The sequence below is a fragment of the Mycothermus thermophilus genome (genome assembly GCF_041956435.1).
Source record: "Mycothermus thermophilus strain CBS 625.91 unplaced genomic scaffold VTJ04scaffold_8, whole genome shotgun sequence".
NCBI lineage: Eukaryota > Fungi > Ascomycota > Sordariomycetes > Sordariales > Chaetomiaceae > Mycothermus > Mycothermus thermophilus.
The window spans coordinates 460,812-470,944 of record NW_027191434.1 but is presented as its reverse complement, the minus strand read 5'-3'; the positions used below and the strand labels follow the sequence as shown (position 1 = coordinate 470,944).

General features: G+C 55.8%; 5 protein-coding genes across 5 annotated transcripts; 3 read left to right on the top strand and 2 right to left on the bottom strand.

The window, feature by feature from the left end:
- Nucleotides 1-348: 348 nt before the first annotated feature.
- Nucleotides 349-1,642, bottom strand: VTJ04DRAFT_10665 (uncharacterized protein; the record flags this gene model as incomplete). The annotated part of the gene is made up of 2 exons (XM_069358429.1): nt 349-1,333; nt 1,389-1,642. The coding sequence occupies 2 exons, from the start codon at nt 1,640-1,642 to the stop codon at nt 349-351; spliced, it is 1,239 nt and encodes a 412-aa protein (XP_069213994.1).
- A 470-nt stretch (nt 1,643-2,112) lies between these two features.
- VTJ04DRAFT_10664 (uncharacterized protein) lies at nt 2,113-3,166 on the top strand (the record flags this gene model as incomplete). Its single annotated transcript, XM_069358428.1, has 4 exons — nt 2,113-2,143; nt 2,194-2,928; nt 2,993-3,051; nt 3,110-3,166. 4 exons carry the CDS (start codon nt 2,113-2,115, stop codon nt 3,164-3,166), a joined length of 882 nt encoding a protein of 293 aa, XP_069213993.1.
- A 388-nt stretch (nt 3,167-3,554) lies between these two features.
- VTJ04DRAFT_10663 (uncharacterized protein) lies at nt 3,555-4,196 on the bottom strand (the record flags this gene model as incomplete). The annotated part of the gene is made up of 2 exons (XM_069358427.1): nt 3,555-3,917; nt 3,990-4,196. The coding sequence occupies 2 exons, from the start codon at nt 4,194-4,196 to the stop codon at nt 3,555-3,557; spliced, it is 570 nt and encodes a 189-aa protein (XP_069213992.1).
- Nucleotides 4,197-5,047: 851 nt separating this feature from the next.
- Nucleotides 5,048-7,025, top strand: VTJ04DRAFT_10662 (uncharacterized protein; the record flags this gene model as incomplete). The annotated part of the gene is made up of 2 exons (XM_069358426.1): nt 5,048-5,380; nt 5,454-7,025. The coding sequence occupies 2 exons, from the start codon at nt 5,048-5,050 to the stop codon at nt 7,023-7,025; spliced, it is 1,905 nt and encodes a 634-aa protein (XP_069213991.1).
- Nucleotides 7,026-7,657: 632 nt separating this feature from the next.
- On the top strand, nt 7,658-9,511 carry VTJ04DRAFT_10661 (uncharacterized protein; the record flags this gene model as incomplete). The annotated part of the gene is made up of 3 exons (XM_069358425.1): nt 7,658-7,733; nt 7,824-8,359; nt 8,429-9,511. The coding sequence occupies 3 exons, from the start codon at nt 7,658-7,660 to the stop codon at nt 9,509-9,511; spliced, it is 1,695 nt and encodes a 564-aa protein (XP_069213990.1).
- Between the last annotated feature and the right edge of the window lie 622 nt (nt 9,512-10,133).

The following is a 10,133-nucleotide window of genomic DNA, read 5'->3' as shown; positions in this document are numbered from 1 at the left end:
GGGGAAGTTGCGTCACAGCATGCACCCGACTCACCCAGGCCATTGGGAACAGATGTCCCATTCGAAGTTTCGGCCGAAAAACATAATAAGGTTTGCCTTTCAGATGGTCTTACATTGTGTGAACTTTTTTTGCCAGGCAAAGTGATGGTTTTAGGTTTGAGTGAAGGAAGTCACCAAGCTTTGGCCTCGGCAAACATATCTCTCGATTTACCTTTTGGCTGCCCAGGTTGCACAAGCTCGAGGTTGAGGTCTCGTGCATCTCAAACTATCCGCGGAAACACCAATCTATAGGGTACTATTGATGAGCCTTTAAACTCCAAAGACAACAAAGTCCTCGATTCGTCTATCTCAAAACTCCCAGATACACAACAACTTGTCGTAAAAGCTGGTAGACACAACAGGCATCTTACCCTTCCACCTCGGCTGGAAGTCACTCCCGTAATTCATGCTCTTATGCTCTTCAAACCTCCCGAGCACTCCAAACCCATACATCTCATCCTCCGCTGCCCACGCCTGAACCACCCTCGCACCAGCGTGCATGCAAGAAGCCAAAATCCACGCCTCCCAAATCTCTCCCGGGCCTCTCCTCAAATCAATCAGCTTCAATCTCCACACTCCTCCTCCCAACCCCATCTCAGCAAGCAGCCTCGGCCGTCCGGCGGCCGGGGGCATCAAAAACAGCCTGATCTTCTCATCATAGCTTCCCGTAACCACCACTTCAGACCCGTCCTGCTGCCGGAAGAGAGGCAGAATCGCCGTAACCCCGGCATCGTGTCCCCTCCTGTCCACCACAGCAGACAGGTCTCCCTCGATGTCGCCTTTCCCATCCCAGTGAACCGTCCTGAACCGCAGCGTAGAGTCATCCCCACCAGAATATACCCTCACACTCTCTGTCGACACATCATCCCCTGACAGACCCGGGACAGGCGAGAGCGCAACGCACCACGCCTCCAAGTCATGCGTAACCACCGGTTCCGTTGCCAACGTCCACTCTCCGCTGTCAAAACTGGGTAGGTGTACGAGATATACATGTCCCGTCGAGGTCGTGACAGCGAGCATATCCTTCCTCGTCGGGTGCCAGGCAAAGGACAGAAAGAGAATCTCCCCTTTCCCGTTGGATGCCTCGGACGGGGTGATTCCGCCAGCGGTCATGGATGAGATGTCCATGGTCTGAAGGTGCTTCAGTGGCTGGTCCTCATCATCAGGGGAGAGCCTGAACAAGGCGAGAGTGGCGGTGCTGGAGACGACGGCAAAGATGTCCCGGCTGCCGGGGTGGAGGTTGAAGCGAAGGTCGAGGAGGGCGGAGGGTTGGGGGAGGGTTTGAAGGTGAGTTCTGGAGGCAATGTTAGAATACCTGGGAGGGGTGGGCTAATGAGGAGAAGACTTACACCCCACCGTTTGCAAGGCGAAAAGCTATGATACTACCATTGCGGTTTTGGGGCTTATTTGGCTGAGAAGTTTGAACGTTCTCATCATCCTCACTCTCTTCGGTTGGGCTTTTTGGTGACTCAGTTTGCAAAGAGTACGTGCCCACCACAAAATAGGACGGAAATTCGGGACAAAACTCGACACAGCTGGGCGGAAGATCCAGAATTCTGGACTCGAGGGATTGGATCAGCTCGCCTTCCTTTAGTTCCCCCATTGGATTTTAGTCGCGTCAAAGAATGGCTTTGTCAGTGTAAGATGGAGGGTAAGATGTATCAAAGGCTGAAAGGAGAGAACCTGCAGTGTTTGGCGAGAAAGCCACAGTCTGATCGCACCCACTTGCTGCTTTTGGAATTTTCTGGTTGTCACCGTCCTCACGATTGGCTCCATTCATCCATTGTCCCACTTTCTTCTCTTCCAGGTCGCCTTTTCCATCGACAACTAGGTTGGATTTCATTCACTTCAGTCCATTGCGATCGACGAGACTCTAAAGCTCAGACAGAAACTCATTCGACGTCATAAACACCAGCGTGTGGATTGGACACCCAAACTCTATTTATTTCGCAAGTCTAACATCCCCCGTCCAGTCTATCCTCTATCTCACCTTCTTCCCTGCAAACCATAATAGGTACCAACCTCAGAGCACATACCTAGCAAACGACCACATCCACCACCAAACCAACCAAGATGGATTCAGACTGCGACTCTGATTTCTACGGTCCGATCCCTCCCCCACCAACCAACCCAACCCCCAACTGACTACAACAGGAGATGAACAAACCACCGCCGCTCTCCACGAGCGCGTCACATCCTTCGACCCCTTAACCTACCTTTCCCGACAACACCCCCTCCTCTCCAAACTCCACCCCAACCAACCCCCCACCAACCTCGACATCGCCAACCTCCCCAACCCCTACGCCGACCACCCGGGAGCCTGGCAATTCACCGAGCCCATCAGCGCCTTCCTCGCCCGCCTGCCCGCCGCCACAACCGACTACACCCCGGGGCTGGACTGGCTGTGGGTCGCCAACCCGTACCACTCCTGGGACCCATCGTCTCACCAACCGCAGTTGCTCAGCCGGTTCATCAAGGCCGGCCGGGAGCGCCTCGCCCTGTTTGACGACTTCCGTGAAACCGCCAGCAAAACCACCGCCGCCAGCCGCGCGAAGCTGGACCGCGACATCGCCAAAGCCCGCCGCGAAACCGTTTCTGACCTGACCGACCTTGCGGTCGCGTGCAACGTGCTGGCGGGCAAGTGGATGCTCTTCCCCATGCCGGGGGAGGTGAATGAGGTGTGGGGGAAGGTTGCGCGGGCGACAGCGGCGGGGACGTTGGGCATGGCGGCCAAGGTGGACACGCGCACCGAGAGGGGGAAGGAGAGGTTGATTTGTGTTTATACCAAGGATTTTCGGGATAAGGAGGACGTGGCGAGGGTGCTGGGGCGGTTGAGGGAGTTGGGGCTGGTTCAGCCTGATGTGGGGAGGCAGATTTACTATAAAACTGGTGAGTTTAACTTGCCGCGGTTAGCTGAGTGAGGCAAAGGCGTACTGACGGGTCCCTTGGACAGATGCCTGGACGGAGTTGGGGATTTATAGCAACAATCGCTGGGGGGTTGCGGCGTCGTTGGTGAGTGTCCCGATACTCTTTTGTTCGGAGATGTGGAGAGGGAAAGCTGACGAGACAGCACTCGTCCAACGAGATCTTTGGGTTTATGCGGAAGACGGCGCCGGTGCGGCGGTGAGTCTCACTATCTCTTTATGAATAATGTATGAGTGGATTAGGGTCGAGATCCAGGCGTCTCTTTCTCAGCCAGGATGACATAGAGGATGGCCAGTCCTCTCCAAGCCACCAGGGCATAGTTCAGAGCCAATGATGAGTTCAAGAGGTACAAGGAGCCGGTAAATAGATTCGGAAGTCCGCGATAGCGGGACTCGACCAGCGTGGGCTTCCCCGAATGGACCATTCGAAGTGGCCGGTCGAATCTCAGCTTCCATGTGCTCTCACAGGAAGTGTCTGGCTTTCGTGAACCGCCGAGGCGGAAGCCCTCGCAGGCATCGTTAGCAATCCTGACGAGGGATTGCCCTCTCTACTTGTCCGGACCAAGACAGCGTGTTGTTTCATGTTTGACATCACTCCGACAAGGCGGGATTCTCCTCCACCATCTTCAGCGGCAGCACCAGCCGATACGCGCTATTACCGTTGAGATAGTATCTATGCAGCTTCTTGGACCTCAAAAACCCGAGCCGCTCGTACAGCCGCATGGCGGGGATGTTTGTCTCCTCGGTCTCGAGCACCACCTCGTCGGCGTTGCGCTCAATCATGGCGTCGATGGCCATGCGCACGAGCTTCGTCGCGACCCCGCGGCCCCGGTATTCCGACGACACGGCCAGCATGGCGATGTACCCGCGCATGGTCGGGGTGGAGTGCGAGGAGTGAAGTTCGAGTTTACAGATGACGACGCCGACGAGGGATTGGTCGGTGGGGTTTAATGCCTGGACAAAGAGGAAAAAAGGAAGAAGGGTTGGTTAGAGAGGGATGGAGGACAGGCGAGGAGGTGGAGGTACCATGTAGCATAGATGGCCCCATTGGCAGAGGAAGTAGCGGTAGACGTAAATGCTATAGGGCTCGCTCAGGTCTTTGGAGATGAGGGAGCGGATGGCAGGGAGGTATTTCGGCTCGAGAGAGTGTTGGTATTGGATGTACTGCAGGTCGAGGGGGAGCGAGGGGTTGGGAGGTTTGGAGGAGGGGTTGGGAGCTTCGGATCCTGCCATGGTGGTGATGCAAGATGTTGAGACAAGATGAGAGATAAACTGATTGAACCAGAATTCAGCCAAGTTTGGGCGTCAAACCCAAGAAATGGCTGTATGATTTTTGAAGATACAGTTCAGGATGGTCGCAGATAGGGCCAAGAAGGTGGTGAAGCTGAAGCAGTCGGTTGGTTGGGTTCCTGGCATGCATGGATGGAGGGGTTCGCTTTCACATGGCTGCAAAAATCTGTCTTACGTCACAGGCTTCACGTGGCTGATGGCACCCCTGTCTATCCTCCCTTGTATCGGACAGTCCAGAACCAGACTGTTTGATCAAAATTGGCATCTGCCAGATTTTTGATATTCAGATCCATCAAACATCGGGTTGTAGGTAGTATGAGCTGGGGCCAGAAACAAGAGAGGGCAAACGACCTAGTCCTCTCCTTGTTCATTTTCAAACGCATAGACTGTAACATGGAGTTGTACTAAGTAATTTCTCGTAACCGTCAGGAGATGCGGCAGAACCTGTCATGCTCTGCTTGAGCTGCATCCCTGGCTTCGGTGGGTCCGTGATCCATTCAGGTGCTCCCAGGGATACATCGTGAACGCTCTGGCTGCATCGGAAAGATGCGGCGCAAAGCCTCATTTTTGGAGATGATAGTCACCGGTTCCCATCTCTTATGCTGAGAACCCTCGGTGTTCGGATGGGACCGCCCGCACCCACACCTTGTTGACCAACGCAATTGACTTCGCCGCACAAGTATCACCTATTTATCAACCACACCATAACCGCCCCTCGCCGTGATCCCTGGCTCTGTTCAACCACACACTACCGGTCCTGTTCTGCGCCCTCTTTAGGGCTCCAAAGCTCCAACATGGCGGGCACTCTCCGTCGTCGTGGGCAAACCGCCAACCCTCCACGGTCCGAATCATCCCCGCTCCCGGCCGAGGCCAATTCAAACAAAGAAGGCGCAAAAGAAAGCGACAAGACACCCGCCGTCAAAGTCATCCACCACCATCCGCCCAGAACCCGCAAGCGCAAGACAACTGCCATCTTCCTCCTCGGGAGCCTGTTCGGCATCATTGCCGCCGGCTTCTTCGCCAAGAGCAATGACTTGATCGATTTCCCCGAGATCGGGGAGCTCAGCATGGACAGTTTCCTGGACGTGCTTCCTGCGGGGTTGGTGAAAGATATGCGAGAGATGGTGGTAAGTCCTGGCTCGCCGGACCCATTACAAAGTTTTTTGGACAAGCAGTTCTAATACTCCCCCATCTTCCTAGATCGGCGAGCGCCACTCTCTCGAAAGCTACGACGCATTTTCGGTCGGCAAGCAGGTCCGCGCCGAGGGCCTCTCCGCGTACCACCCAATGGTCATGGTTCCCGGCGTCATCTCCACCGGCCTCGAGTCCTGGGGCACCTCCAACGTCTCCCTCCCATACTTCCGCAAGCGACTATGGGGTAGCTGGACCATGATGCGCGCGCTGGTGTTGGACAAGGAGACGTGGAAAACACACATCATGCTAGACAAGAAAACAGGGCTGGACCCGCCGGGCATCAAGCTCCGCGCCGCTCAAGGATTCGACGCGACGGACTTCTTCATCACGGGATATTGGATATGGAATAAGATCCTCGAGAATCTGGCTTCGCTCGGATACGACCCCGTCAATTCATACACAGCCGCCTACGACTGGAGGTTGTCGTACGCCAACCTGGAGACGAGGGACCACTACTTTTCTAGGTTGAAAGCGCACATCGAGCTGGCAGTGTTGCTCCAAAACCGCAAGGTCGTCCTGACTTCCCACAGCATGGGTAGCCAGGTGGTCTTTTATTTCTTCCATTGGGTGGCGTCCCCGCAGGGCGGCAACGGCGGCGCCGACTGGGTGGAGCGGCACATCGAATCGTGGATCAACGTTAGCGGGTGCATGCTCGGGGCGGTCAAGGACGTGTCTGCCCTGCTGTCGGGCGAGATGCGCGACACGGCACAGCTCAACACGTTCGCCGTCTACGGGCTGGAAAAATTCCTCAGCAAATCCGAGCGGGCGGAAATGTTCCGCGCCATGCCGGGCATGTCGTCCATGCTGCCCATGGGCGGCAGCGCCATCTGGGGCGACCTCGACGGCGCCCCTGACGACAGACCGGGACAGGAACATACGTTCGGATCGTTCCTCAACTTTCGCACGGATCAGAACTGGACGACGCCGGCAAAGAACTTCACGGTGGATGACGCGCTGAATTATCTCTTGGAGACTTCCGAGGACTGGTACCGCGACCAGGTGCGCGGGAGCTATTCCTGGGGTGTCGCGCACACCACCGCCGAGGTGGAAACCAACGAGAACGACCCGCGCAAGTGGGTCAACCCCCTAGAAACCCGGCTCCCTCTCGCGCCAAGTCTCAAGATTTACTGCTTCTACGGCGTCGGCAAGCCGACCGAACGCGGGTACTACTACCGGCCGCCGGAGCCCGGGTCGCTCACGAGCTTGAACATGACCATCGACACGGCGCTGACGCGCGGGAGCATGGTGGACCACGGGGTGGTGATGGGCGAGGGCGACGGCACGGTCAACCTCCTGAGCATGGGGTACATGTGCAACAAGGGGTGGAAGATTCGGCGGTACAACCCGGCCAATGTCAAGATCACGGTGGTGGAGATGGAGCATGAACCCGACCGGTTCAATCCCCGCGGAGGACCCAAGACGGCGGATCATGTGGATATCTTGGGCAGGAAGAACCTGAACGAGTTTATCCTGAGGATCGCGGCAGGGAGGGGGGAGACGATTGAGAATCGGGTTATCAGCAATATTTTGGAGTATTCGGAGAAGGTGAAGATTTATGAGGAGGGGGAGGGCAGGTGATAGGTGATGAGTCGATGTGTCCTTGATGATAAGTATGGCGTTGGAATGGTTTAATGTTTTATGATAGACCCGGGGCGGCGAGGTTTGGAACACTCAGGGGATTCAGCGTTGGGACTTGGGAGGTGGGTTGATTTACAAGCAGCGTTGATGACCCAGGCATGTCGTTATTATACCCCCGAATCGAACATTAGGAATATCTAATTATGAAATATCCAATCTTGGTGATCAACTGAGTCAAGTGTTCTTGGATACATCTAAGGAACCGTTGCCTCTCCTTTGTCATAAAACCTGGCGCGTGCTCTTACCGAAATGCGTAACGTACCGTTACGGTACCTGCCGTTTGTCCCATCTTGGAAATGCCAGCCCGAATCTTGTTTGTTCCCATTCTGCAACTGCAACGTCGAACCCCTCGGACGCAACGAGACAAGGCAGATTGATCGGCAGAGAATACGAAACCCCCCTCGACATCGAAATTCCACCGGATGGCAGAATCATCGAGCGGCAGAACGGCCCTCCAACACCAAAGCGACTATGCATGAATTGCGATTGTGATGCCCGATATTTTTTTTCTACACGCCGCCGCCGCCGTCCTGGTGCTGCCGTCGCCGCTGCCGTTGTTTGTGTGAGAGACCATGGCCGAGTCAGACGTCGCCGTTGTCGCCTACCCCCCCTCCTCCGCCGTCGAGGATGAGGAACAGTTTTGGGATGGTGAGACCGCACCTCTCCTCAACCAATGCATATACGGCCCAGACCGCATCTTTGTACAACAGCCCGCTAATTAGACGCTTCCCCGTGCAGGACTGAACAAGACGCTCTCCGCAACATGCACCTCGCCCGAACAACTCGACGAGACGCTCCGGTCATGGTTGGGCCTGGTCGCCGCCGCCCGCGACACTCCGCTCCTCGAGAGCGAGGACGACGTCGCCCGCTGCTCCGAGATGCTCATCGAGAGCCCCGTGTTCCAGAACAACCGCGACTACGTGCGGACGCAGCTCATCTACAGCCTGCTGCAGGAGGACGAGTTTGCGCCGCTGCATGTGATCGCCAACTTTTTGCTCGTTGACGGGAGGATAGAGGAGGAGACGTTTCGGACCATGATCCAGGAGGGTTGCTTTCTCCGGCTGTTGGACCTGATCAAGAGCTGTGGTGATGAGGACCCCCGGCTGCATCTACTGCTGTTGCAGCTCATGTACGAGATGGCGAGGATCGAGCATCTGCGGCCTGAGGACCTGCTACAGGTTGACGATAACTTCGTCATGTACCTGTTTCGGCTTATCGAGGCGCTTTCGGACGACGCCAGCGACCCGTACCACTATGTTGTGATTCGCGTTTTGGTGAGTTATTGCGGGAGAGGTTTCTGCACCAGAGTCGCAAACGAGCCGTTTACTAACAGAGTATGCCAGCTGGTGTTGAACGAGCAGTACATGGTCGCAGCAACATCTGCCGCCGTGGACCCAAGCGCTCCTTCGATTCCTGTGACAAACAGAGTCGTCAAGGTCCTCAGCGTGCATGGCTCATCGTTCCGGACGTTCGGCGAGAATATCATTCTCCTTCTCAACCGGGAAACCGAAACATCCCAACAACTCCTCATCCTCAAACTCCTCTACCTCTTGTTCACCACCGCCGCGACGTACGAATACTTCTACCTCAACGACCTGCACGTGCTGCTCGACGTCATCATCCGCAACCTACTCGACCTCCCGTCCGAGGCCAACATGCTGCGGCACACCTACCTCCGGGTCCTGGCGCCCCTTCTCTGTCACACCCAGCTCAGCCAGCCGCCGCACTATAAGCGCGACCAGATCCTCAGTCTGCTCGAGGTCCTGCGGGGGACAGGGAACGCGCATTTCTTACCTCCCGAGCCGACGACATTGCGTCTGCTCGAGCGCGTGGCAAAGACGCCATGGCTTGCTGACAGCATGAGCGACGGCAGCGACGGCAGCAGCGGCAGCTCTTCGCCCGAAACGACCAGTCCAGTCGACAAGTCCCTCACGGATTCGCAAACAGGCAGCTCTGTCAGCCTCGTGGCCAACGTGACCGAAAAGCCCGGTGTCCAGACACCGAGCTTGCTGCGCTCCAGCACTGTAGACGAGGGCAAACAACCCCGTCCCGGCGCCAAAGGGGGAAGCCCGCCCCGTCCACCGCCGCCGCGGCTGCTGAAATCGAAGACGTTGCTCCCAGAGGTGCCGAGACATAGGCACGGTGTGCCGATTGTTACTGCTGTTGCTGCTGCTGCTTTTGCTGGGGTTCATGTCAATACCGATAATGCTACGACTACCACGACTACTACTTCTAATAGTAATACCGCCACCACAACCACCACAACCACGACGACGACGATTCCCAAGAAAGCCCCGCCTCAAATCCCCCCGCCAAGAAGGCGAGCGAAACTCCTGGGGACCGCGGGCGCGGGGGATACGCGACCGGCGACAGCAGAGCCTCTGGCAGCAGCGGCGGGGTCGACGACGACGACGCCAGTGGCTTGATTGAGTGGTTGTTTTGATCAAGGGGATAGATTTGATTATGATTGCCCATGCATGCTGGATGATTGACTACTGCTGAGCAAGCCATGGCTCGTCCGTCACCAAGTTTGCTGTTTGCCCCTTTTGTCTTTCGGGTGTTCATATTTTTTTCTTTTCTTTTCTTTTTTTTTTGTATCTTTCTTTTTTTGCTCATGCGAGGAACATAATACATGCCTCTTTGACTGTCGGACACAGAGATGGGATGGTATGGGATAGGATTGGGCTGGGTTAGGTTGGATGAGGACCGGCCGGGATGGCGGCCGTACGGGCATGGGGAGAAATGGATGGGATATTAGAGGTGAGCATGGGTTATGGATCATTGGCTTCGTGGATTGGGTAGGGTCAAAGGGTCTGCCTTGTAGACTCTAGGGTGGAAAGTGAAGAAAAGGTTCCTGGTTGGGATGGAATGGATAGGTACTGGGGTTTGGGTCTAGAAGTGGTTGTTTATAGCGGGGGGTCGTAATGAGGGACGTGGACGCCCTACTAGGTTAGGTATTACTACTAATAATACAATGGCAGTTGTGTACATGCTCTACCTCTTCTCGAGGGCCGTTGTCAGTATTGTGAGTGTATCCTGCGACATTTT